Source organism: Lactuca sativa, chromosome 8 (genome assembly GCF_002870075.4).
Source record: "Lactuca sativa cultivar Salinas chromosome 8, Lsat_Salinas_v11, whole genome shotgun sequence".
Lineage (NCBI taxonomy): Eukaryota > Viridiplantae > Streptophyta > Magnoliopsida > Asterales > Asteraceae > Lactuca > Lactuca sativa.
In genome coordinates this window covers 67,115,817-67,143,110 of record NC_056630.2, presented here as the reverse complement: position 1 = coordinate 67,143,110, position 27,294 = coordinate 67,115,817, and the positions used below count along the sequence as shown (strand labels likewise).

The 27,294-nt window shown below is 35.0% G+C and overlaps 3 protein-coding genes across 4 annotated transcripts; all 3 read right to left on the bottom strand.

Annotated features, from left to right (window-relative positions):
- Window positions 1-3,558: 3,558 nt before the first annotated feature.
- Window positions 3,559-6,494, bottom strand: LOC111886716 (protein PLANT CADMIUM RESISTANCE 3). Its single transcript, XM_023882958.3, has 4 exons — window positions 6,197-6,494; window positions 6,029-6,100; window positions 5,472-5,684; window positions 3,559-5,358 (listed from the first exon to the last, which is right to left on the bottom strand). Exons 1-4 carry the CDS (start codon window positions 6,402-6,404, stop codon window positions 5,282-5,284), a joined length of 570 nt encoding a protein of 189 aa, XP_023738726.1. The 5' UTR covers window positions 6,405-6,494; the 3' UTR covers window positions 3,559-5,281.
- A 1,469-nt stretch (window positions 6,495-7,963) lies between these two features.
- LOC111886712 (protein PLANT CADMIUM RESISTANCE 7) lies at window positions 7,964-8,976 on the bottom strand. Its single transcript, XM_023882954.3, has 4 exons — window positions 8,805-8,976; window positions 8,610-8,681; window positions 8,328-8,540; window positions 7,964-8,230 (listed from the first exon to the last, which is right to left on the bottom strand). The coding sequence occupies exons 1-4, from the start codon at window positions 8,941-8,943 to the stop codon at window positions 8,154-8,156; spliced, it is 501 nt and encodes a 166-aa protein (XP_023738722.1). The 5' UTR covers window positions 8,944-8,976; the 3' UTR covers window positions 7,964-8,153.
- An 11,071-nt stretch (window positions 8,977-20,047) lies between these two features.
- Window positions 20,048-21,934, bottom strand: LOC111886711 (protein PLANT CADMIUM RESISTANCE 3). 2 transcript variants are annotated; one of them, XM_042897131.2, is made up of 5 exons: window positions 21,693-21,934; window positions 21,541-21,612; window positions 21,203-21,415; window positions 20,987-21,104; window positions 20,048-20,789 (listed from the first exon to the last, which is right to left on the bottom strand). In XM_042897131.2, exons 1-4 carry the CDS (start codon window positions 21,898-21,900, stop codon window positions 21,031-21,033), a joined length of 567 nt encoding a protein of 188 aa, XP_042753065.1. In that variant the 5' UTR covers window positions 21,901-21,934; the 3' UTR covers window positions 20,048-20,789; window positions 20,987-21,030. The 2 variants fall into 2 exon arrangements, with proteins under 2 accessions (XP_042753065.1, XP_023738721.1); XM_023882953.3 differs by lacking the exon at window positions 20,048-20,789 and having other exon boundaries at window positions 20,846-21,104.
- Window positions 21,935-27,294: the final 5,360 nt, after the last annotated feature.

Genomic DNA, 27,294 nt, shown 5'->3' with positions numbered 1-27,294 from the left:
TTATGTTTAATTTATGTCCTCTCTAACTAATGTTTCAACGTTTTACTTAGAAGATAATTGAATCGATCAACATCTTGATCCAAAGTTTCATCATCTTTTTTCATAAATGAGCCAAATTCAAAAGCAAAATTGTCTGAATTAAATGGAGTGGATCTTCATCGCCTAAGTATAACTCCTTCAATCATTTCCAAATTTGATTTGAAGTTTGAAGTGAATTGAGCAGTCTGAAAGTATCTAGTGTGAGTGAATATATTAAATCCCTCTTTGCTTTGAGATCATTAAGAAGCATATCTTTTTCATCCTGTAGGAGTTCATTCTTTTTAATAACTTTTTCAAAATCACTATGATGAGTAACATAATTCCATGTTATAGTATATTTATATGGTTCGACTGTGATTGGCTCCCACAATTAAAGTCTTATATCTTCAATTCCAGTGATATAGTCCTCAAAATGTATAGCCTGGACTTCATAAGACTTCGGAAAAATAATTGGAATGACAGCATTAGCATGTCTACTGTTAGGTAAACTGATGTTCAACGAATAGAATTTCAACAGGATTTGAAGAAAAATTTAAGAAAGAATCAATTCAATGAGTACAAACAAAATTCAAATCAAATCTTGTAATTTTAACAGAGAATTTTAGATCAAATTGCAAACAATTTTAAAATGCAGAATATATCTACTAAAATCAGAAAATATAAAGAACACTTTAAGAACAAGAATCAAATCTTGAGATTTGAAAATGAACTCAGAAAAATTCCTGCTTTGATACCACTTGTTAGACCATAATATTCCTTTAGGATGTAATCATATAAAGACGTAACGAAGAATTAATCACACGAATGTAAATAGAATCCGGTTTTTCATTAAAGATTAAAAGGAATGCTATTATAGATACATAAGAATCCTCTCAAAGCTACTCTCCGCTGCTAAAAACCTTATTTATGACACATAAGGTAGTAGGTTCTACTTTCAACCAATAAGGTCCGGACAACTAGGCATAACACAACTGTCAAAATAAACCAACAAAAGTTGTGAAACCTAACTATAGAAAATACGAACATAACAACAGTTTCCAATACAAGTGAAACAGTTACATCCTAAAACCAAACACAAATTATCATCTAAACTCATACAATTTTTCATTACGAATCCTAGCACAAATGTTCTTGCTCTCTTTGTTGTCTTACTTCTCTTTTTTTCACTACAACACCAAAGATTAACAATTGATTCCATCGACTGTTTCTCCATCATAAGTGGGTTTATCCTTAAAGAATCGGACAACATATCATTATGTCATCATCATCATGGTCCAATCCTTCAAAAAACGGATTCAAACCAAATATGTTGTGTTTTACTTTATGTGATTATTTCTTGGGATTGTTGTGTGATGTTTTGATCATTATGTTGTAGAGTTGTGATCAACACGATCTACAAAACTAGTACCCAAAATTCTATCCGCAAAACATATAATAAAGAAAATGATATTATATATGGGAAATAATAAGGATAAACCGATGTAAAAAATAGGGTAATAAATGGACATAAGAAAAGGTCAAAATAAATATATGGTGACCAAAATTAGCATTCATGAACTTCTCTTGACATATTGTCATTGAAGAACTAAAGGAAGAAGTAAGACCTAAAGCCCTTGATCACCAAGGTAGTTGAGAAATACATTGTTAGTTACTTGTCGTTTGGGAATAATGATTATGTATCCTGTATAAGATGAATTGATTTAAAATTGTATGGGGCGAGCGTATGAGTTACAAAACTAAGACCACTGCGTTTTGGAGGTTTAAATTGCAATTCTTAAGTAATCACCACTTAGACAGCTTCATGACCATCAATATAACCAAAACATTCATCCACCATAGAGGACCTATTTTCTATATTTCCCATCTTTTGAGCCCAATATGAGTAAATATTAATATCATGAGACTGCATGTTACTAAATTGTCTAATATTCTTCCATTGATTGGGAAGTTCTTAACTTGATGATGTTGACTTAATCCAAATATTTGATTTGTTATTTAATTATTAATGCATAAAGTTTTTTTAGAGCTTTGAATAAGTCATATGCCATGTTGGCTATAGTACCGAGTCTAAAGGATAGTGTGGAGTCAATTTCCTTAAGTTCCTGCATTTCTTTTAGTTTAAAATAGCAAAGTGTACGTTGGTGGTAATTTCCCATTTTGTTTAACTTTGAAAGTGAATAAAGGTGCATCTTTTGCCCATTTTTTTCTCCTATCCCCTTTTTTTAATTCGTAAAACCTTCATACCTCCTTAAGCCTCCTCTGTAATACCAACATTTGGTTTCAGAGTATAACCTAGTGCATGCCACAGTATCAGCCACGAGTGAAAGAAACAACAGGGAACAACAACAATGAGAAATATTGGCAAGTTACACTTTATTACCCCATGTTATCAAGAAAGAATTATGTTGCTTGGACTTTAAAAATGAGAGTGTTCATGCAAGCTCAAGGGGTTCGGGATGCAATTGAACCCAGAAGAGAAAATATTGTTATAGAAGTCAAGAAAGACAAAATGGCATTGGCGGCGATCTATCAAGGTATAGCAGAAGATCTGTTTTTAGCTTTAGCAGAGAAGAAATCAGCCAAGGAAACATGTGAAGCCTTAAAAGTCATGTTCACGCGGGCGGATAGAGTGAAGATAGAAAGAATTCAAACCATGAAAGTGGAATTTGTGGCTTTGAACATGAAAAAGTTGGAGGTTGTCGACGAGTTCGTTTTGAAAGTGAGCAACATTGTCAGCACTATGCGTGCCTTGGGAGATATAGTATAAGAATCATATGTAGTGAAGAAGCTACTAAGAGTCGTTCCATCCAAGTTTCTACATATTGCTTCAACTCTTGAGCATTTTGGAGACTTGAATGTGATGGAAGTTGAGGAAGTAGTAGGGATGTTAAAAGCACATGAAGAACGCATGAAGGGTCACTTTGAAAATGAAGAAAGAAAACTCATTCTCACTCATCAAGAGTGGACCGACTGAAATAAGAAGAAAAACGAAGAGGACTCCAAGAACTTGCATAAAGGAAACCGTGGAGGATGTAGTAGCTCACTAGGTCGAGGCGGAGTTGATTAACCCGACTAAGTAAAGAAGCATCGTGGGAAGCTTACGCTATTTAACACATACTCGTCCTGATCTATCCTTTGAAGTGGGTGTTTCTATTCGGTTCATGGAGAAACCAACTGAAAAACACCTCCGGTTGGTGAAAAGTATCCTTAGGTATGTAAAGGGAACCTTGGATTATGGATTGGTCTATTCAAAAGGGGAGAAAGAAATCAAGATTGATGGTTATTTAGACAATGATTTGGCAATGGATGTAGATGATAGGAGAAGTACTAGTGGTCAGTGGCGGACGGTAATAGAGGCCGGGGGGGCCATGGCCTCCCCGGTTTTGAGCATTCTAATAAGATTACTTATCTAATTTTACCCAACATTCATCAAACTGATTAATTGGGCCCTTTGTTTTTATAAGATTTTGTTATTTGCTAAAGAATCTAAAACCAAATAAGCAAAGAAGCATCCGAACATCACTCAACAAATCACAACAGATTTGTTAAATAGATCTTAAACATTACAAAAATAATGAAAATTTATTCATATTTGCAAAAATCTTAACTCGAGCTTAGAGTTTGAGAAAAAAACCCTAAAAACTTATTCCTTCCGCTGGAAAACAAAGATTCCGTTCGACAGCATCTCAACCACCGGTATGGCGGTATCCGACGCCGGACTGTCGCGTTCTCCGTGCACCATCTCTCTCCTCTCCACCGGTCGTCGGACTTTGCACTGTTGTCATTCTCACTTTCCACAGGCCGCTCTGCCTCGCCGGACGCACTGTCTGCTGTCACTCTCCGCCTTACCTTCTCCGGCTCTTCGGTCTCCTCTCCATAGGAGTACTAAAAGATAAAATGGTAATATATATGTCTCTATCTTCTTTGGCTTTTTATTTTCTGCTTTATTTTCTCCCATTAAGACTTCGTTATATCAAATAATCAGACATTGTAATGTGTGAGGTATGAATTGTAAATATGAAAAAGTAAGTCTATGAAAGGTGACAAGTAACATCTATGAATTTTAATAGTCTATACTTATTTATGAATAAATTAGTTATTCTTTATATACTGTAAATTAGAATCACTGGAAAAATATAATATTTAATTAGCATGAATTAGAAAATGAAGGTATTTTACGCAATAAAAGCGGAAATGATTTTATGATGGACTCTTTGTTTTTATTTTTTCTTTATTTTGTATATTGAAAAGGAATTTGATAAAAAATATTAGTTGTAGAAAAAAAATTAGGATTTTCAAAACACACAATAACAACGATTTCTATTTGGATATACAATGTAACAATATTTCATATTAGTTTTTTCCCAAATATTTTTTGTATGTCGAAATTTTACACCAATTTTTTTTTTGTTTTTGTTTATAAGGTTAGCGTTTGAAATTTTAATTTTGGCCCCCCTAATTATAATGTCCGTGTTCCGCCCCTGCTAGTGGTATGACATTCTACATTAATGAGAACCTAGTTACATGGGCGTCTTATAAACAGCGGAGTGTTGCTTTATCCTCATGTGAAGCAGAGTTTATGGCAGCCACCATGGCAACATGTCATGTTATTTGGATATGACGCCTACTCACCGACTGCAGTCCAACATATTGATAATAAGTCAGCCTTAGATCTTATGAAAAAGCCCGATATTTCACAGGAGGAGTAAGCATATCGACCCAAGATTCCATTTCATTAGAGAATGTGTGGAAAATGGAGAAGTGAAGGTGACTCGTTTGCAGCAAGGAACAAAGGACAAATATTCTTACAAAAGTGATGGGAAAAGTGAAACATAAAGAGATGTGAGAAAGTGTACTTTGGTGGTATTGTCCCATCTTGTTTAATTGTGAAAGTGAATAAACATGCAGCTAAAGCTGCCCATTTTGTTATCCTATCCCCTGTTTTGTTTTAATTCATAAAACCTAGGTACCTCCTTAAGGCTCCTTTGTAATACCAACAAGTGATAGATACCAAACTGACCACAAGTCCCATGTGTAAATATGAAACCAATACTTATATAACAAATAAATTTGAATACAACTAACGATTAAGTTACACATTACTACAACATGATAAAATTCAATACGCAAAGCAAAAAATATTTACCAACGATTTGGTGATCTTCTATAAAAAAAAACAATTATGTTGTTTATCTTTAAATTAATATTCGGTTTCTCCATAATGAAGTAATGAATAGGTATCTTAACGGTACATTCCACCTAGAGCCATAGGTGGCATTTGTACTCCATGATTTTGCCTCTCCATGTTACCTTGCCATCCTGTATTCAGTCATAATCATCCAAATCAGACTTTGATAAATAATAATGCAATATATTTCTAATGTATAACATGTTTGGACACATGTTGGCAATTAAGTGAGATGATCATTTACCAATAGATATGTCAAATCCACGATGTTTAAGCTCACGATACTCTTGACACAAGGCACAGGGTTCACAACACCAATGAACAAGACAATCGTTGCAAGGAGTCTCACGTAGTCCATATTGGCTCCTCATCTTGCTCCGAAATACACAAGAATACAAACATCCACAACATGTGAATGTTGAGATTATTGCATAGAGAGCCCCTTGTACTCCACAGGCTGTATGAATTACATACCAATTATTATTTTTATCTCATACACTTAATAAAATACATTAAAACTAAAATCTATGGTTTTCTTTTGTTTATCGCGTATACTTTTTACATATGGATTGGTGTGTGTGGTAATCAACATGATTCATGTTGTGTTGCAATAATTTGGTAAAAAGAAGTTTAAGATTTGAATATATCAAACACGGCTATAAGAAAATCAAGAATTATGTGATTTATGTTTACAAAAAAAATGATGTAATTAAACAACTGAAGTTAATCCGGAAGCAATAAATAGAAATGATCTGATTATTTAAACATTCAAATCAGAAAACCCTGACTTTATGCACTTACAAGTGTTCCCTTTGTCAATGATCTCAGCTATTTGTCCGAAAGTAATGCATGGACACCAACATGTTAAGCAACCTGTGTGTTATAAAAACAAAGAAACTTGATTATATATACTTTGTGAATTGATAGTTGTATAGAGAAGAAAAAGAAGATGATTAGCCATGGACTTACAGTTGGGGACATCGGAGCAACAGGCACAAAGGCTGCTGGACCATTTCTCGTTGATGGGTTTATGAGCCACCGGAATACCTGTGGCATACTCCGGTGGTTGGTAATTGGATTGTGGTGGTGCCGGTGGTTGGTAATATGATTGTGGAGGAGCTGATGGTGGTGGCGATGGTTGTTTTGGGGGATAGTCTTGGGAATGAGAAGAATACATGATGTTTACTGGTGGCCAACTTGGAAATGGCGATATTTTATTGAGGACAGATGAAAGAATATTTAATGTTCAAACAAAAGATTGAAATATCTATATGCATCAACTTGGAAGTTTCAACAATGGCTGAATGTTGACCAAGACCTTCTTGTTTCTAACGATAACGTTTTTTAAACACTCTTACCTAACTCTTACCATTTCAATGCATAGTTTACGTTGCTTCTTGGGTACGGTTTATTTCAGAAGATTCCATGACAAAATATTTTGAGTAAATAACAATTTTGATCCATGAGTATAGGTGGGTTTGTAACCTTAATTGGTTAAAGAAAGTTTTCTCTATCAAATTTGGTTCTTATTTCATAAGGGTTTTGGTTCTTGTTTCATCTAAGTTAATAGTCTAAGCGGTAATAAAAATTAAAATGACCGTTTTTGATCTTGGAATATATGTAATTGAAATATCATATACCGAGGGATCAAATTTGTAATTTTATCATATTTTTTAAGTGCTTATATCTATTTTGTAATTTTATGAAAAAAAGAAAAGAAAAAGATAGTGAAAATTAAAAAGTTGGCCTTTGTGGTGTATCTTTTTTCGAGTTCTACTCCAACGACAAAGTGATCTTTTGCAAAAAAATTAAAAAAAAATGTATTAACTTGAGATGACTGATCAAGACCAAAATCGTAAGGTAAATTAACAATGACCATATTAATTACAATTGAAAACACCCAGAAAATAGCTATGCCCGTTACAAAAACAAAATTTAGTCAACTATTTATTTTGTCGATATTAGCAATGGTTTTATATTTATTTTTTAATCGGATCTAATAAGATTATCGGTTTTTACCCAAATCTGATTGAACCAGTTAAATTATACGTATTGAACCAATAAATTGAATAAAAACATATGAAAATGAAGGATTTTTCATAATAAACATTAATCTATTTAGATTTCTTTAAATAAAAACAAATGATAATGTTATGAGGATTTTTAATACGTTATATTTATCTAAAACTATATATATATATATATATATATATATATATATATATATATATATATATATATATATATATATATATATATATATATAAAAGTCCATATACATGAAAAAGCATATAAATTCTTAATATTTCTATGTGTGTAGAAATATAAAAAAAATAATGAAAATTATAAAAACCTATTAATCCGAAAGTCAAACATGTCACAGTACTGATTCAACTAAAAAACTGATTTTTGGAACATTAATTGTAGCCCCCCTCTTACAGCAAAAGAAAATGTTGCTCAATAAGTATTTGGAAACTTTTAGTTGTTTACTTTTTTTTAGAAGAATACTTGTTTCTAAGTTTTTTACTTTAAAAAAAAAGACTAGCAATCCAAAAATTACTTAAATTTGCCATTCGAAGATATGTACTTTTATGTGTTATATTATTTTACAAATATCAATAGTTTGCAATATATTCATTGAAGATTAAAAATTAAAAAAGAAAAAAAGAAAAAAAAAAAAAAAGAAAGAAAACCCTACGGTTTACAACAAACCACCGTACAATACCCATATAAAAATAAAAATAAAAAACACACTTTTTTTATTAATCCGAAAGATAGAGATCATGAAATTTGGGATCTTTAGCACCTCCAATTGATTTACACTTTTTCTTGACTAGTTTAAACATTACCGAATGTGCCCACAAACGTATATTTTGCTCTATGAGTATTGAAAACTTTAAGTACACTTGAAGTTTTGGTCCCAAACTTAACGATTCATTCCCCCAATAGCCGCAGGTGGAATTTGAACTCCATGCATCTGCCTATTCATACCTTCTTTCCATCCTGAATAGTTACATAATCAACAAAAGCCAATTAGCATCCCATGATCAAAAAGATATACAGTAAATATGATATCGATTTAATGACAATGATTGATTACCAATAGACATGTCATATCCACGGCATTGGAGCTCACGATACTCTTGACACAAAGCGCATGGCCCACAACAGAAGTGAACACAACAATCATTGGTTGGAGCTTCAGGCAATCCTTGTTGACGCCTCAACTTAGTTCGATACATACAAGAATAAAGGCATCCACAACCCGTTAAGACATTGATCAGTGCATACCGAACACCATGTACTCCACAAGCTGTGTTATGTTCAAAATTTATTAGTGGATGAAAACCAGTTTTTGTTTGATAATCATGTAACTACTTACAAGTTGTTCCTTTGTCTATAATCTCAGCTATTTGTCCGAAAATAATACAAGGGCACCAACATGTTAAGCAACCTATCATTTAAGAAGTTAAGTAAAGAAATTAGCTGAATAAAAGAAAAATAAAAAGAGGGTAATCACCATTGACGAATGATGGTTATTGTGTATAAAAAAGATTGCATACTTCTCGTGACTTACAATTTGGGATATCAACACAACAGTCACACAGTCCACTTGACCAGGACGTCTGAGCTGATGCTGAAACGCCGGTGGTATATGGTGGTTGACCATATCCTTGTGGAGGGGCTAAGAGATGTGGAGGCTTAGGAGAATACATGATTATTCAAACCAATAGTCAAGAGTTGCTTTGAGACAGCTACTATAAAGCACATATTTATGGATCCCATGGATATTTTACTTGAATCAACAGGGGAAATAATAATAATTTTATGCATCAACTTGGAAATTTCTTATAATATTTCACTCTAATCTATGAACAAGTCCGTTAATTGATGTGTAAGGTACTAAAATAAAAGACGACGTACATATAGATATATCATGTACTCATGATATGATGACGTTTTCTTTAATATAAGCTTGGATCAGTTTTGACTTTGAGTTTAATGTGCTTAGCATAGGACATTCTTATCCAAATGTTCTAGGACCGTATAGAGTGCGTTAAAGTGCGATTTACATATATTTAAGAGGTTGAAATTATCTTGAAGATGGATTTACCATCAAATAATGTTGAAATTCAATTCCAAAAATCTAAGTATCCTATCCTTTAAAGATTCAAGCTTCGGGGTGGGTTTAGGGTTAATAAAAGTTTTACCTTTTAGTATGTAGTGTGTTAATACGAGGTCGAAAATTCAAGTCTCACTTGAAACATAAGTTGTATTAGGGGTGATTTGCAGTAGTAGATTTGATTTGTCCTTTAAAACATGATATAAATTATGTTATTGTTCATTATTTGGTAATAGATGTCGTGTCAACCACCAAAAAAGGGTCAGATTAATTACAGATAAAAACAATTATTTTATATCAATATTTCAATAAATTGAAATGATGGTAATAATATTAGAATTCCTGGTGGTTTCTTTGTGGTGGAAGATATGATGCTTTGGATCGATTTAGTTCCTCTGCTTTTGGTAAGCGGTGGATTTTGGAGACGATAGTAATGATGATGCAGTGACTTATTTGGAACTTTTATAACGATGTTTTGTTTATTGTTCACATTATTGGAAGGAATTCATTAATCGATAAATTTATGCGGACACAGCTTGGTTCATAGGTGGCCAACAAAAGGCTTTTGATGTAGTGGTGTTGACTTCCTTTTGGACTCTTTGGAGGTTTCAGAATTCTATTAGTTTTGGTTCGGTTATTCTTAGAAAGTATGATATTTTTTATGATGTTGTTGATAGGGTATTTTTGGATTTCTAATAGGTGTAGAAAAAGCTAAGCTTAACTACCTTATTTGGCTGCAAAACACAGTTTTAGCATGCACTTTTTGTAATCTTTCGTTTCTAGCTTTTTGCTAGTTTAATCGAATTCAAATGTTTCAAAAATAATTGACAGATTGGTCTTTCTATTCTTATAATGGGTTTGTGAATCAGAATAAGAAACATAAATGTTAGTAGGGGTGTGTTGTTTCTAAACCAAATATTGTCTATTCCATTGTATTGTTTTGTTAGTTCTCTGGTAACTTTTGATGTATAAAAGTTCAACCGTTTAATAAAAAATATGAACATTGAGAAGATTTCATTGAAGTTATGTAGCTTTGAAGAGTAAAAATCTAGAAAGTGTTAGTTGTATATATGTGTGCTAGTTGTGTATGTTTTATATTTTGTATTTTGGTTGTGTGACCCATTGCTTGTGTAGCATACTTATTGTTTGGCCTGTTTTCCATGTATTGTTCTAGAAATGTAGTGCAATAAAAATTTCTCATTATAGGAAAATACATTAATAACATGGTATCAGACTTTTCTAAACCATATTAGCCTATCCTTCTGTTTTCCTCCTTGTTGACAACCTCTCTTTCTTCTTGTCGACATTTTCTTCCTTTGTACATACTTTAATTCTTGTCTTCTACCTCTTTTTCTTCCATGTATCCTTCTACTACACCCAATGACAAGATCTGTGGCATCATGAACATTAAATCATATGTCTCGCTTATTTTTTATTTGGATAGATTGAACTATGATTTGTGGAGGAGTTTTTAAAAAACAACTGCACAGATACTTGTTTATAAACATCTTGATGGCTCGAATCTCAAAACCAACATATAAAGAATGGTGTTGGGTTCACTCCATTGTCAAGCAATTGATATATGATACACTCTCTCAAATCTTTCTTCAAACTATTTTGAAGTATGATTCTACCGCTCATGATGTTTGGCAAACCATCAAGGACCTCTTTCGATAAAACAATGAAGCAAAAGGATAGGAACTTCATAACAAAATTTGAAACCTTGTGATCGGTGGCTCCAATATAATGGCATATTGTTCACGTATCAAGGCTATTTTCAATCTTCTTACAAACATTGGCACCCACGTCATCATAATAAATCTTGTCATTATTGTCATCAATGGGTTGTCACAAAATTATGACGTTATCGCAACCACCATCCACCGCCAAAGTTCATTCTAGATGTTTATCGAGATGAAATCTATCCTTACTCTTGAGGAACAACACATGCTCCAAAATCAAAATCGTTAGTTAATATGACTCATTCCAACAACTCTTCTTCCCCCATTATTCTCAATGTTAACTACAACAACCAGGGATAGAACTACGCTCGTGAAAATTATCATCAAAACAGTGGGCATGTTGGTGGTAGGGGTGGCGTCATAAGTGGTCAATCTAATGGCTAGCGTGGTAGCCAAGAGCAGCATAATGATGATCATCACCCATCAAATATTGTCAACATTGGAGGGGGCTGGTACTACCACTTGGCTGCTCCTAATTTAGCTCTTGTTTTTTTCCATGCGATAGCAGCAACAATGTCTTCAAGGACGTCCCGGTGGCTCACTACATAAAGGACTTCTTCCATTCCCAAATGAGACAGCCCAGTGGCCCAATTTCTCCACTCAGCAACAACGACAACCTTAAGAGGCTTAGCAATTTCCTGCTTCAGCGGCCCAACAACCCTATGCTAGTCATCCATCCCAACAATAGTAGGCTTTTATTTCTGGAAAACCTAATTCCTAGAAATGGTATAATTTTCTAAATTCAACCAATCAAGCAACCAATCTCCCACAAGGTTTTAGATCAATGACTCTCCATGACTCAGTAAATGTCGATTGGTACATGGACACATGAACTACACACATCTTCATGTTGACTCAGATATACTCAACTCTTTTAGTGAGAAGTGAATTAATTATTCAGTTTTAGTCGCTAATGGATCTAGTATTCCAGTTACACACACGAGTAGCACCACTCTTGTTAGATTAGGTGTCCAAGCCCATAACTATAATTGGTATATAATTAAATTGATAATAGCACAATCCTTTCGGGTTGCCCTCAAAACTAGCAACTAAACATGATGATTTTTTGGTGAGAGAGGTTGAATTTATTATTTGATTAATAAATTGAAATAAAATATTTGTTAATATATTATGAGAATAATATATTAATTTGAAATAGTAATATTTAATTAATATTTAATCAGAAATGAATTGTAATTAATTTTAGGATTAAATGAATTATTTAATAATATAATGACTGAATTGTAATTGTTTAATAGTTAAACAAGAGGCAATGTAGAACCCTCCATAGAGCTATGGGCGGTTTCTTAGGGCTTAAGGGTTCTATAATAATACCTAAATGGATAATCAGGAAATTGGATAATTACCAGATTTAAGATAATCTTGGATTTGGGTTTATCTAGGGTTTCCTGACTGTACTATAAATAAGGTATAAGCCTATGATTTTTTTCCAACCGATTCCCTAGAGTGTTAGGCCGAAAATTTCATCCTCTCACCTCCTTATTTAACTTCCTTTGCTAGTGTTGGGTGTGAACCATTAGAGGCACGACATTTGTGGTGCTTGTTCTTAAGGCTTCAACAACACAAGGTTTTCATTGTTATTACTACATAACAATTGAGGTACGATTTTCTTAACCTTAATTATGTATTTTCATTATATACTAGCGTACTAGGGTTGCCACTTTGTTGTTCAATTTGTATGTTCAATTAGAGAATACATAGATCAATTTATTTAGGGTTGCATGCACACATATGATTGTTTGTTATGCTCAACACTCATTAGTGGTATCAGAGCGTAAGTTTAGTTTTCTATTGAATTGATACAATGGTGAACTTGAACAAGGAAGAGAAAACATAATATTCATTCTGTTCTTCAAACATGTCGTGGTGTTCTTCCAACATGGCATGTTGGCCTGCAACATGGAGTGGTGATCTTCAAACACGACCTGTTGAGCTGTCAGATCCGAGATTTTGTGCCTTATTTGTCGACTCTACTTTTATATGATAATTACTTGCTATACTTATCCTCCAAATACGCTTTTTGTATATCTATGATGATAACTTAAAAGTCTAGAAGTTAGGAGATAAGTATTTGACTTAACTAATTGTTTTTGTTGATTAATATGATTATTTTAAGTGTATAAATAAATCTAAATATTAATTGAATTAAATAATTAATGTCAAATAATAATTGGTATTTCAAAAAGTTTAAAATACATCCTCTTATGGATCTTATTATTAATTTAATTAAGTAATTAATTAAAGGACAATTAATAAATCCATAAAATGGTTTAAATTTAATTAAATTAAAAGTTTAATTTATTAAAAGATTAAACCCTTGCAATTTTACAATGTTTTAAAATTCAACTTATACTTATGAGGGGAGTTTAAGGAAGCGACCTATAAAATGATCGTCATTGGGTATCCACTTTTACAGCTCCCTTGATTGGTGGGGAGTCATTAGCCGAACGGGTTTGATAGGACATAATCTGATTAAAATTATAATGATATAAAGTAACTAAAGTATTTTAATATCCCACTCTTAGTACTTTAGGAAAATGTGAGTTTGTATTCTAATCCATGAAATTGCACATTACACTTTGTAAGTCGTTAGTGGAGCTTGTGTGGTTAACCGACACACTAATGAGGGACTAATAAAGGGTGGTAATTGGCGTCTCGAAAATTATTGTTGTTAGTAGAGCACATGTGGCTAACCGACACATTAAAACGATATGATAAATGACATCGAGAGTGTCAAGCTAATTTGCATGGTTATTCACATCTCGTTTGTGATCATCGGCATCCCAGTCACAAAAGTGAGAGAATTATCGAGATTAAACATGCCATTGAATCTCAAATGATCTAGAAGTTTCATGAGATTGGAATTTGTAAATTATTACCTACCAAAAATAAATTCGAATTTGATTATGGCATCCCTCTTCAAAGTTCGAATCCAAAATATGGATTTTATCCTTAATTGGATCCTAGCCTTAATTTAAATTATGGGTTAATAATTAAGGATTAAAATCAACTAACTTGAATTCTCTTTTCTCCTATTATAGATGTAAAGTTCAGACAACAATGGTCTTCCTCGTTCTCCTGGAAATGTTTTTCCTCTATCTGAAGATGATCTTCCACATGTTGATTAAGGTGACAGAATGTTCCCATTCTTCGAGCAATGGTGGAACTCGAGATCATGCTTCTTCAACTCTTCCTCCTCCTCCTCCTCCTCAAGTGACTCTCCCTAAGTCATGCTTTCCTCAAATTGAAAAGTACGAAGTTACTCAAGCCCTGTTGGCATGTCAACATCAAGATGGAAACTCTGTGTGTGCGCATGTTCTGAAAATGAAATCACATATTGACATGATTGGTATGTTGGGTGTCATTTTCCCAAGGGAGCTGGCCATTAACTTGGTTCTACTTTCGCTTCCTGAGTTATATAGTTAGTTTACTAAAGACTAATATATGAGGGACCATGACGTGACCCTAATTGACCTGACACATATGTTGATTGTTGCTAAAGCATAAATGCTTAAGAGCACAAGTCTAGCAAAAGTGTTTAAAGGATCTGTCTCCAAAATTTCCATGGACATTGATAATGGCAACAATGGTACTCCAGAAAAGGTTTCTTGTATCACATTTATAAAAATTTCTATCCTTGTTAATGCCAATCCTACTAAGGCGTTTAGGCAGAAAGAGGTGTCCAATAAGGTGATCCGCTTTCTATTTTCCTCTTCATAATTTTCATGGAAGATCTTCAAGAGGTCGTTATAGAAGCCATTAATAAAGGGATTTATAAAGGTATGTGTCTCCCAAATAACAAACCTTGCATGTATCATGCAATACGCGGAAAATGCCATTTTTAGGAGAATGGTCTAAAGAGAACACACTAAAGCTTATTCGTTTTCCTAGATGCTTCTACCATGCGTATGGTATTAAGATTAACCTTCACAAAAGCAACGTAATTGGGTTGGGGGTGAATGATTTGAAAGTTAGTAGTATGTCGAGGAGGCTTGGGTGGGGTGTCAGTTCATTTCCCTTCACTTATCTTAGAGTTCTGGTAGGTGGAAAGATGTATAAAATTAGCATGTGGTAACCTCTCATTGACAAATTCCAAGCTAGATTATCCACTTGGAAGGCGAGAAAGTTATAATATGGTGGTAGACTTATCCTTTCGAAAGTTGTTCTTGAAAGTCTTGTATTATACTTGTTCTTCATCATCAAAGCACTATAAGCTGTTATAAATCATCTAGAATGCATACGCATGAATTTTTTTTGGTGTGGCTATAATAACAATAAAAAAGATACGTCAATTGCCTGGAATAAAACTGTAAATTGCATAGAAAAAGGGGGTTCGTACATTCGAAGCCTACGATCCTTCAACCTTGCTAAGTTAGGGAAATGGCTGTGGAATTTTAGAAATTAAAATGGTTCGATATGGAAAATGGTGATTTAATCTTTACACAGCCCGTACGGAGCTCTCATAAGAACTAGAGCACTTGTGTATCATGGGGTACTTGGGCATTTTTCACATCTTTATTAGTCATTTTATTATAGACTTTAACAACCTTTACACCCAACACAACACTAGAGGTGTTCAAAAATATCCGCATCCGAAAATCCAATGCGAAAAACCTGAAAATCCGATCTTAAATTGTAGTATTCTGTTTAATAAAAAGAAATAAATAAAATAAAATAAGTAAATAAATAAATAAGGATAATAATAATAATAATAATAATAATAATAATAATAATAATAATAATAATAATAATGATGATGATGATGATGATGATGATGATGATAATAATAATAATAATAATAATAACAATAATAAATACAATTAAATAAATTAAATATTAAATAATAGCCCTAAAACCCCGAGATGTATTTTGTATTTTATTTTATTTTAGCCCTAAAGTCGTAATAACTGATCAGTGTTATCCCGGGGAATTAAATGTTATAATTTCAGGAATTTGGAGTCTATATTGTAACAATAGGACTTGAAATGTAAAGAATTTAGTGAAGCAAGGGCTATTTGGTAGTTATTGGATTGAAAATGAATAGATTTTTTGAAGAAAGAGCTAAAGTGTAAAATATGGACTTGGATTGAAAAGAATTGAGGAGGGAGGGGCTGGAAGTGTGAAAACGATATGAAGTTTGAATTTAGACGGGTTAAAACCCGTCACCCTACTCCTGCTTATTCATATAAGCCCTAACCCTATCAATATATCAGCCGCCATCCTTATACCCCCTCATCTCTAGACGTCACCTCTTTGTCGCCACCGAAGAACCACTATGCTAGCCAACCATGGTGGCTGCTACCATGCTACTATCTTCTGCCGCCAACAACCACCGTGAGAGGTGGTTGTGTGTATGTATTATGGTGTGAATGCGTGTGTTTTGATGGTGTGATGTTGTATAAGCGTTTCTCGGCCTAAAAAATCAAGGAAACCCTACCATCGCCACCATGAAGTGGTGGTTGCCGCCTCCAGCCGCCGTGGACCACCGCTGACCACCATTGCCCGAGGTGGCAGTGGGTGGTGTCTGATTTATATATATATATATATATATATATATATATATATATATATATATATATATATATATATATATAATATTAACTAATAATCTAATTTTAGGAGTAGGAAACCCTAACATCAAGAAACCCTAATTTTGGAGTTGGTCGGGACCCAGAGTAAAACTATTAATTAAACTTAAAATAATAATTAATAAACCTTTGCAACTAACTTAATGCAATAATATTGGAATTAATGGACTAAGTCCTTAAAAGGGGGGGGGGGGGGGGGTTAGTGTGGAACACTAACCCTAGTTATCATTTTATGTGAAACCCTAATCGCCATTTCATGTGAGGAGGTCATTGTACAAGTGACTATGACCTGCGATCGGGTATTGACTCAAGCATCTTTCTATAGGTGATTGGAAGTGAGTTGAAGTTGGTAGAGTTCTTCGTTGCTATGGTGATTATCTACGCCCATATTGAGGTGGGTTTCGCCTCACTGCACCCGTGGGTCGAAGGCACCAATGTCGGCCCACTATTTTTGGTTATCTATTAGTAGTTAGATGCCCTAGGGACTGTATATAGTCATGTAGGATAGACTGAGGACTCTTGATCTGAGCTCTCTTACATGTTCCTTGTTTGGTTGTGGTTCTAGAGTAGGATCACCTGTCCGGCTGATTATCTCACCTCTGAGTATATACGGCCATGTATTCGTTGGATTGTTGATATTTAGCATACGGATATGCTGTAGTGATCTATTAGATATGTGTTCTGGTATTGAGTATGCTGCTATGTTGTAGTAATCTAATAGATCTGTGTTATGGTATTGAGTATGCTGTTATGTTATAGTGATATGTTAGATCTATGTTCTGGTATCGAGTATGCTGTTATGCTGTAATGATCAGTTAGATCTGTCTCCTAATATTGAGTGTGTTGCTTTGTGGTAATAACCTATAGAACTGTATGTTATCTATGCTTGTTGTTTAACATCTATGGAGTGCCCTTAGGGACTGTCGGCGGTCATGTAGGATAGCCTGAGAACTCTTGGTCTAGGATCTCTTGCATGTTCCCTATTTGGTTGTTGCTCTAGAGTAGGACCATTTATTCGGGTGGTTAACTCACCTTTGGTGACTTATGGTTATGCATTCTATGGGGGTTAGCTGGTATTGGGACTGTATGTTATGAGAGTATTAGTAGGTAGTAGTGAGCTGTATGATTGTTGTTTGTCTGTATTATGTGACTACTTGATCCTAATTATTTATATGTCGACATTTTGTGTGTGGATGGGTTGAGGCGTTCCTGCTTTGTGAGGTACGCCAAGATTCTTGGTGCAGGTCGACTGTAAGCCATAGGCACGGAGGTTCGGGAGGAGCGGTAGGGTTGAGGCTGTAGGCCAACAAACCTTGGGTATTCCAACCCGATGGTTGATTGGACCCGACGTGTTGGTATTCCAGCCTGAGGTTGATTGGGCCAATATGCTTATGATACGAGGATATTCCATACCGAGGATGACTGGACCCATCGTGGACATGCCTGGTATTCCAGCCCGAGGCTGATTGGGCCAGACATGAGTGTTTGTGTTTATGCTTTTTTTTTGTGTGGTGGTATTTTGGGGGAAACTCCCCTAAGATCATCAATCTAGGATTACAGAGTGAGAATAATGGGAATGGATAATCGGATTACAACAAACTGATTATAATATTGTGAGTTGAAAACCCTACGTACTCACCGGGTTTCCCAACCTAACTCACTCAGTTTATCGTATCACAAATAGCGATTTAAAAGTACATTCAGCTGAGAGATTTGATGAGTATTAGGCTACCAGTTTAATTACTATAAGGCTTGTAATATTCCGTTATGCTTATGTTTCTGTATTGACGATGACATCACAACGTTTTAATTTAAATAAAATACATTTCTTCGAAAATGCTTTGATAGTATCATTATCACGTTTTTGGGAACAAGTTCTGTAATATTATTCCTCAAAAAGGATACTTTGGTTTTGAATAAGCATATACAAATTAGACTTTTCTGACCGTGAAATTGGGGATGTTACAATTGGTATTTAATCATTAGTTTAAGCGAAATAGAATTAGTGTGTTATATTTAGGAAATATGCCTAAATAGACACGAGCACTAGCTTATTTTAGGAATGATGCGTAAATTGGTTTTATGTGCTAAATGATTTATGCTATAGTTATAAGATGCCTTATATGCTTTAGGATGTTATTGTTTGGTTGGATTTATGGTCTATTGCCGATCGGATCTAGAAATTATATGTATCCAGGTTTCTAAACATTTAATTACGGTATTAGCACTGACATATAACTTTTCAGAGTGATAAGGAGATTTATACGTCTATCGTAAATAAATCTTTCCCTATCTTAATTCTCACCACTATACAGTGAACGTCTACTTTGGTGTATAGAATGTCATGGTAAGAACACGCAACAGACTTAGAAATGGTAATGGAAACCAACAACCTGAGCTTCGTGTGATTGAGCATGCACCTAAGGTCGTGTCAGTAGTTGAACCAATCACGATAGAAGGAGCCTAAGAAATGATTATGGCGATGATGACCGAAAAAGGAAGGAGATGGGACGAATATTACATGATACTAAGGATGAATCCACTGCACTTATTATGAAACTTAAAGTTGAATGAAGAATAGTCTGAGGAGGGAAACTACAGCCGAACTGTTAACCACTTCGAGCCAAGAGTAGTTAGAAGAAACCAATCAAATGGAGGAAACGATGGACGAGGATGCACCTCCTCGTGTTTTGTGTTATGATTTTGAGAAAAATTTGATATTAAACATATTTTGAAAACTATGTTGTAAATAAATATGGTTTCTAATTGGTTTAGAAAGTTTAAATTGTTCATGAATTTTATGGGTGTTTCATAAATTATCCGAAATTTCGGATATCCGGATTTTCGGATATCCGAAATTTGGCTATTCGGGTTTCAGATAAAGATACGGATATCAGTTTTGTAAAATTCAGATATTTCGGATATCCGAAATCCTAAAAATATGATTTTGATTTTATCTTTACTTTTTATTTTAAAAGACTCATATCTTATAATATCACTATTAATAACTAAAAATATCCATAAAAGCCCCTTCATCAATACATTTGTCTTTGTAGTGATGCATAGCTAGTCACGGGAATATGAAGAACCAAAGCATTCATATATTTGTTTTACTTTAATTTGGAGTAATATTCACAAGTTAATATTATCATATAATATTACATACAAATATGACTATACGTTGATAATATATATGATTGAAGACACAAAGCAACACCTTTTTTTTCGAGTACAAAATAAAAGTTAATGACTTTTGTTAACCGAAAACCAACACTTTAAAACTTTACGTGTGGTGTGGACACTTAAATGTAAGAGATTAATATTGATATAAAACTTAATATTTAGTAATTACAAAATTTTAGAATTTTCGGATATCTGTTTTGATATCCGACTCCGTGTTTGAAAATTTGGATATTCGGAATTTCGGATATAGATTTGGATACGAAATTTCGGATATCCGGTTTTGAACACCACTACACAACACCAAACGGATTTGGGCAGGACTGATGATGTTTGTTAATTACACGGTGTCATCTATGCGATAAACTAATTATTGGGTTATTTTGGACCGTAATCCTATTGAAGCGACTTGGAATTCAATAGTTCCGGGTAAAGCTACCATTCTTGTTTGTAAAGCCAGACTTGGTAAACTTCTGACACGGTATAATCTTAGTAGAATTGGTTTCAATTTGATTACTTCTCTTTGCCCATTCTGTCATGTCACAGTTGCAGTGAAACTGAGTTTCATCTTATTTTGGATTGTATTTTTGTAAAAGAGATTAAAGTTGACGTTTCTCTTTGGTGGAGGCATATCCCAGTCACCATAGGATCTATTGATATGAAGGTTCGAGAGCTAATCACAAACTTCAAAGGTGTGTAGGAACGGACGCAGGAATACATAGCATGTGTTGCCGATACATGAAAAATAAGTAAAAAAATCGAAAAATCAAAAAGTTTTCCACTACGATCAGAAAAGTTAGGGGTTGCCAGTGCCACACCGAAACGCATTAAAACCGTCCCTAAAGGTGTGTCGAGGTTGTGCTCTTTGCTCTAGCTTGTATCGTGTGGCATTATCGCAATGAGATTGCCTTCAATAACAAGAGTAGAAGTTCTAAATTATGGACTTGGCTAGTGACATCAGAAATGGTGGCAAGCACAAAATAATGGTATAATAAAATTTGCTTACAACGCCCACTCAAGCACAAATATACTACAGCTTAGCACAAATTCAATATACCAATACACAAATAATACAAAGGTACTTTATGAGATAATTTATACGTACATCTTTAAAAATTCAATTTCTCGCAATGAGCTATGTGTATGGTTTTAACGATACATTCCTCCAGGAGCCACCGGTGGCATATGTACATCATTCTGTCTCTCCATGTTACCTTCCCATCCTGGATTTCAAATAAACCTCAAAACCAAACTATAATATATAATAATACAATAGTATATTGTAAACATATCACATGTTACTTAAGTGAGATCGGTTTACCAATAGATATGTCAAATCCACGATGCTTAAGTTCACGATACTCTTGACACAAGGCACATGGTTCACAGAAAAAATGAACAAGGCAATCAGGACATGGATTTTCACGCAACCCGTGTTGACTCCTCATCTTAGTCCGATAAGTACAAGAATACATGCATCCACAGCATGTGAGAGCGTGGATTAGGGCATAGAGGGCCCCATGTTCTCCGCAAGCTGTATAACACATTGGCTAATATGTTTATCTCAAATATCTAAAACAATGAACACTTATACACCATCGGCAAAAACCCATTTTTGACAACATGGTACCAATACATTTAGTATAATAAGTTACTTACAGGTGTTCCCTTTGTCAATGATCTCAGCTATTTGTCCGAAGGTAATGCAAGGACACAAACATGTTAAGCAACCTGTGGTTCAGAAACTAGATTTATATTTCGTTCTATCTTGTAAAAGAGAAGAAAAAGAAGGTGATTAGCCATGGACTTACAGTTGGGGACATCGGAGCAGCAGGCACAAAGGCTGCTGGACCAGTTGACGTTAAGGGGAGGAGGAGTTACGTATTGAGCTGGAACACCAGTGGCATGCGGCTGAGGAGGTGGTTGTTGTGGTGGTGGTGCTTGTTGGTGATATAATGGTGGAGGAGCTGATGGTGGTGGTGATGTTAATGAATACTCTAGTGGGAGAGAAGGGTACATGATGCACAAATGAGTTTTTTTTTTATGGTGGACGAATATTGTCAGTATTTGATTGAAATTAAGTATTTTGAGGAATATTTAATGTTTAAACACACCTAACTATTACTTAAGCGCCAACTTGGAGGTTTAAATAAGGTTGACGAAGACCTTGTTCTTATCGATAAAAAACTTTCAACTTTCTACAATGTATGAGCTTTTCTATAATCCAATTTATAAACGAAATATAACACAACACTACATACATTGAATTGAATGGAGACAAGAGGTTGAACCAAAATACGTTTCATTAGCATATAAATCTATCTATAGGACTATTTCAAGCTTAAACCGAATGAGCATGCATTAATTTCTTAGTTTATAGAAAAACTTTGAAAATCTTCACAACCTTCTACCTCTGATTTCTTCCTCGTTTCTTCGCCTTTTTTCGCAACTCCAGTGGGGTTCTCACTCGATTTCTCAGGCTATATATAATGCCTAGGTCAAAAACGGATGAAGTCCTCTCATTTGCTCGAATTTACTCTCTCGTCTAGGTGACGGTTTTTGACATTAAACCTCATAATTTTCTTCAAATTAACTCATTAATTTTTGTATTAATCATTATATTATATTAATATAATCTGATTATATATATATATATATATATATATATATATATATATATATATATATATATATATATATATATATATATATATATATATATATATTAAATTCGAATAATGATAACATATAAAACATGGATTACATATATAAAATAAAATATTTTGTAATATGAAACGTGTACATGAACATGAAACGTAATATAAAAAAAAAAATAAAAAAAAAAAAAAATCCTTTCCGATCAAAACATCGATGTCATTGTGTAGCTTAAAATGTTACATTAGAACGAAAACTCGAAAATTTAAAACTAATGTCGGCATGAAATTTACAAATGTGGAGTGTGGACAAATCCTAAATAAATGAGTCATTAAAATCAAAGCCCAATCCCTACTTTATCTTTATTTGGTATTTGGACCATTTTTGAAAGCATATTTGGCATTACTATGGATATACACTATACTCACGCATCAATTCTAACCTATTCTTTTTTTTTTTTTTTTTTTTTTTTTAACTGACGTAAATAACCACTACCTAAAAAGATAAATGGCAGGGACAAAAACCAAAACATAATATAAAATGTTAAACGGTTAATAAATCCAATTCGTCTAATTATAATTATCAAAATTACCTCTATGCAACATGAAAGTGACAATGATATCGGCCAATAAAAGCAGGGTAATCCTGATCTTTTTAAAAACCATGTTGTTTCTCGCCTTCCAAACACATCACAAGAACCTATAACAAATGGCAATAGAAACTTTTTTCTCCTTAGGACAACGCCCCAGTTCGTTGCAAACTCAACGAAATCAGAAACCTTTTCAAACTGTCTTGGGGGAATGTGACACCAATTCAAAATCCACAATAAAATTTTCTTAGAAAACCCTCGGTTGACTAAATGATATGTCACCTCCATCTCCTCCTTACACAACATACAAAAGCTATTGCTTGTGTTAATGCCACTACGAGCCAGCGCATCAGCTGAAGGGATCCTATCCATGCACGCCCGCCACACGAAACAATTGATTTTAAGAGGAACAATTGAGACCCAAACAGTGGGATTTAGCACCTGAGTAGCGATTTTTCTGTTGATAAGCTGTCTGAGGTTATTGACATAATAGCTCCCATTCTTAGAGAGGCTCGACTTCCAGACCAAGGTTTTGAAAACCGGACCGGAGACCGAACCGTTCGTCTTACTGGTTCGATGGTTCAGGTGGTCCAACCGGTCGGACCGGTCTCAAAAACTGGATGATGTCATAATTATATTTAATTATATAAAAAATACAAAAAATGAAAAAAATAAATATTTTTTAAAATTTCCGGTTTTGACCGGTTTTACCGGTTTTTACCGGTTTTCATCGGTTCAAACGATTACCGATTTTTTGGCCTTTAAGAACCGGATCCGGGACCGGTTCCCGGTTGAACCGATCGAACCGGCCGGTCCGGTCCAGTTTTCAAAACATGGTTCCAGACGTCCCCAGCCCCTAAGATCGAGACCTGCCTGAGCAAATCAGTAACACGAACCAGCTTTAAGATTTCAGACGGACTCCTAGGCAACCGATTCAAAGCCCAGGAAACTGAACCCTGATCAAACCTTTCCGAAACCAGAACCCAAGCTCCGTTTATCAAGATCAAAAAGAAGAAGGAATTGATGCTTAAGAGTACCCCAATAAGCCAATCCTCGCCCTTAAACAAGGTATCAAAACTGTCTCCAACATATATGCTAAAGATGTCAGAAAGATTAATGCCTAAATTGCTAAGCTTGCCAATAACCTGCAAAATACAGAACCAAACACCAAGAAAAGATTTCTTGGCCAACAAAGTCATGAAAGTTCTATCACACTTATGTAAGCCTCCGATAACGCATCTCCAGAGGGAAAAAGGCTTACGATTGAATATCCAAAGCCATTTGATCAAGTGAGTTGAGCTAAGGGATAAAAGGGACCAAACACCAAGGTGTCCTTTATCCTTAGACCCGAGCGGCACCTTCCACGCAACCCAATTTATTTTGTTCTTCTCCTTGCTACCCTGCTCCCCTCCCAAAGGAATTTACGTCTTAACTTTTCGATAAGTTAAATGATTGAGCAAGGCACTTTAAAAATAGAGATGTAGAACAAGGGAAGGCTTCCCAAAACAGATTTAATCAAAGTCAAACGGCCCCCAAAAGATAGAGTCTTTTCCTTCCAATCCGAAAGTTTACGTTAAACATGGTCAACAATGGGCTGCCAATTTCTTTTAAGAGCCATCTTAGGGCTGACGAGGATGCCAAGATAGGTGAAAGGAAAAGAATCGGCCTTACACCCAAGAATACGAGCATAGTGAGCAATCACAGAATCAAGCACCCAAAATTCCATAAACCTAGGATTTATGGAAATTCACCTTAGATCTCGATGTCGCTTGGAAACACCGTAGAATACAAGCAAGATTAACGAATTTGGAGTTGATTTAATCCCCAATTAACATCGTGTCGTCCACATAAAAAATATGAGAAATTGAGGGTCCGCTATTAGGGGTGACAAAACCCGAAAATAACGATAACTGACAAGCATTCCTCATAGCCACATTCAATCCCTCCATGGCGATAATGAAGAGAAAAGGTTAAAGTAGGAACTCGTTGGTGGTGGAACTGTTAATGATCATCGATGCCCTAGAAGAGCTGAGACATCCCTGAATCCAAAACTACCATTTATCACCAAACCCCATCTATCCCATGATAGAATCCAAATAATTCATGTTGGTCGAATCGAAATTAAGCCTTATCGAAATGAACTATGAAGAGAAAGGTCTTGCATTTTAACTGTTGGATTAGGTGTCTAAGTTCATAACTATTCCTAGAATGTACTTGACCCGATTAGCATGGTCTATTTGGCTTGCATGGCATTTCAACATTTGGATAAACTAAATGAGAGAAAGGACACTTAAGGATTATTAATATATTATAAGTTCTAATATTATTTAATTAGTATTGATCAAAGAATGAATTTGGAATTAATTAAGTGATCAAAAAGAGACTAATTAAATATATAGGGTTGATTGTGTAAATAATATGTCCTTGTATAGTGGGCTAATGATCCATGGTTTGTATGGATTAAGTTAAAACCCATAAGGTGCTCCATGGATGGTCCGTGGAGGTTACAAACCCATGGATCATGGAATATGGAAAGCCATGGAAATTAGGGTTTACATGGTGTAACCATACTTGTGCCACAACTATATAAAGACCCCTAGACTAGAAAAAATCGGACTTGTATAAACAAGAAAAAGGGCTAGATGATTTTGAGGTGTTAGTGAACTTCTCTCAAGGTTATTCCAAGTGTTGTGGTGTCGTGTGAGATATTTGAGGCATCAAACTTGAGGTGCTACGCTCACAAGGTTCTCAAGGAATCCAAACAACAAAAAGGTATGTTCTTCTTCTAGCATTTATGTTTAAAAGTTCCCCATGCTATGCTAGATAGGTTAAGAACCATGGAAAACAATTTTGCATGTATCTTAGTAAAACATAGATCCAAGGTTTCTAGGGTTCCATGTACCTCTTAGGAGTGTTAGAATGCTCAAAACCCTTCAATAGTATCAGAGCCTAGGTGTAACATCCATAAATTTTACGCCAAATTTAAACTTTTTCAATCATAAATAAAAATCAAATAGCATCGTTTACAAAAATGTTTTCAAATCAATATCCATCAGAGTGTCCCAAAATCATAACATAAGGATGAGGAGCAGTACGGACACGCCTTCGCCTTGCCATGATCTCCTGAAGTACCTGAAACAATAAACTGGAAACTGTAAGCCCGAGGGCTTAGTGAGCTACCCCCAAAATACCAATACCACACTGACAATGCCATATCAGTAACAATCAACCAATCAACATGCATACTAGGCCATGTGCCTGAATGGACTGCCCTATTGGGCCTACAGTCTATCTGAATCTATCTCGAGCCTTCGGCATGACTGGTCCGCCACGTGGGCCTGCAGTCTCCCCGGAACGCTCATAGGGTATGTTGGCCTTCAGCACAAAGCAGGACCGCCTCAACCCAATCAACAAGCAAATAACCATGTGCACATAACTATCATATACTGGCATATACAAACATCAAACATATCTATCTCACTGATCATCAATCATAGAATTCTCTCGTAACTAGAGTACCGACCTAGCAGGTCACTAACATACCAATCCTTACGGATCATAAGAGCATAGCATACTGTCTACCCTGATTTCGATCTAAGAGATCATAACCACATGTAACATACCATAAAAATAATAACTAAAGGGCCGGCCTTGGTGCCGTAGACCCTATCGATATAGTGAGGATAACTCACCTTGCAGATGTCGACTCGGAAGATAAACTCCAACTCTCGGATCACTTGACACAGGATCCACCACCTATGATCATAGTACAATATACTCATAAGTCCTTAACCTTATAAGGTACTCCATAACCCACTAGTCAACCCTTGATCAGAGTCAAAGTCCTCAGTCAAGGTCAACAGTCCATGATAACCCCAACTCGCCGAGTCATCGGGGTGACTCGTCGAGTTCCTTCGATTCTCGTTCAAACTTTAAGGCCACCCGTCGAGTTCCCTTCTTGCAACTCGACGGATACACACGCATACATATCCTAGGGAAAACACATCCGACTCGCCGAGATATTCTTCAAATCGTCGAGTCTTATGGTAATCTTGATCGGACTCGCCGATTTGTTCATCCAACTCGTCGAGTTCACGGTCATCGTCATGTGACTCGCCGATGCCATTCAGTCCTTTTTCCATACATGCCTATTTTGAGCCATGCAGCGG

Coding starts and splice junctions, on each gene's coding strand:
- LOC111886711 (XM_042897131.2), bottom strand. CDS start 21,900: ATGTACCCTTCTCTCCCACTAGAGTATTCATTAACATCACCACCACCA. Junction 21,416..21,540: donor CATTGACAAAGGGAACACCT/GTAAGTAACTTA, acceptor TGTGTTATACAG/CTTGCGGAGAACATGGGGCC. Junction 21,105..21,202: donor TGGATTTGACATATCTATTG/GTAAACCGATCT, acceptor TTTGAAATCCAG/GATGGGAAGGTAACATGGAG.
- LOC111886716 (XM_023882958.3), bottom strand. CDS start 6,404: ATGTATTCTTCTCATTCCCAAGACTATCCCCCAAAACAACCATCGCCA. Junction 5,685..6,028: donor CATTGACAAAGGGAACACTT/GTAAGTGCATAA, acceptor TAATTCATACAG/CCTGTGGAGTACAAGGGGCT. Junction 5,359..5,471: donor TGGATTTGACATATCTATTG/GTAAATGATCAT, acceptor GACTGAATACAG/GATGGCAAGGTAACATGGAG.
- LOC111886712 (XM_023882954.3), bottom strand. CDS start 8,943: ATGTATTCTCCTAAGCCTCCACATCTCTTAGCCCCTCCACAAGGATAT. Junction 8,682..8,804: donor TTGTGTTGATATCCCAAATT/GTAAGTCACGAG, acceptor CTTAAATGATAG/GTTGCTTAACATGTTGGTGC. Junction 8,231..8,327: donor TGGATATGACATGTCTATTG/GTAATCAATCAT, acceptor GTAACTATTCAG/GATGGAAAGAAGGTATGAAT.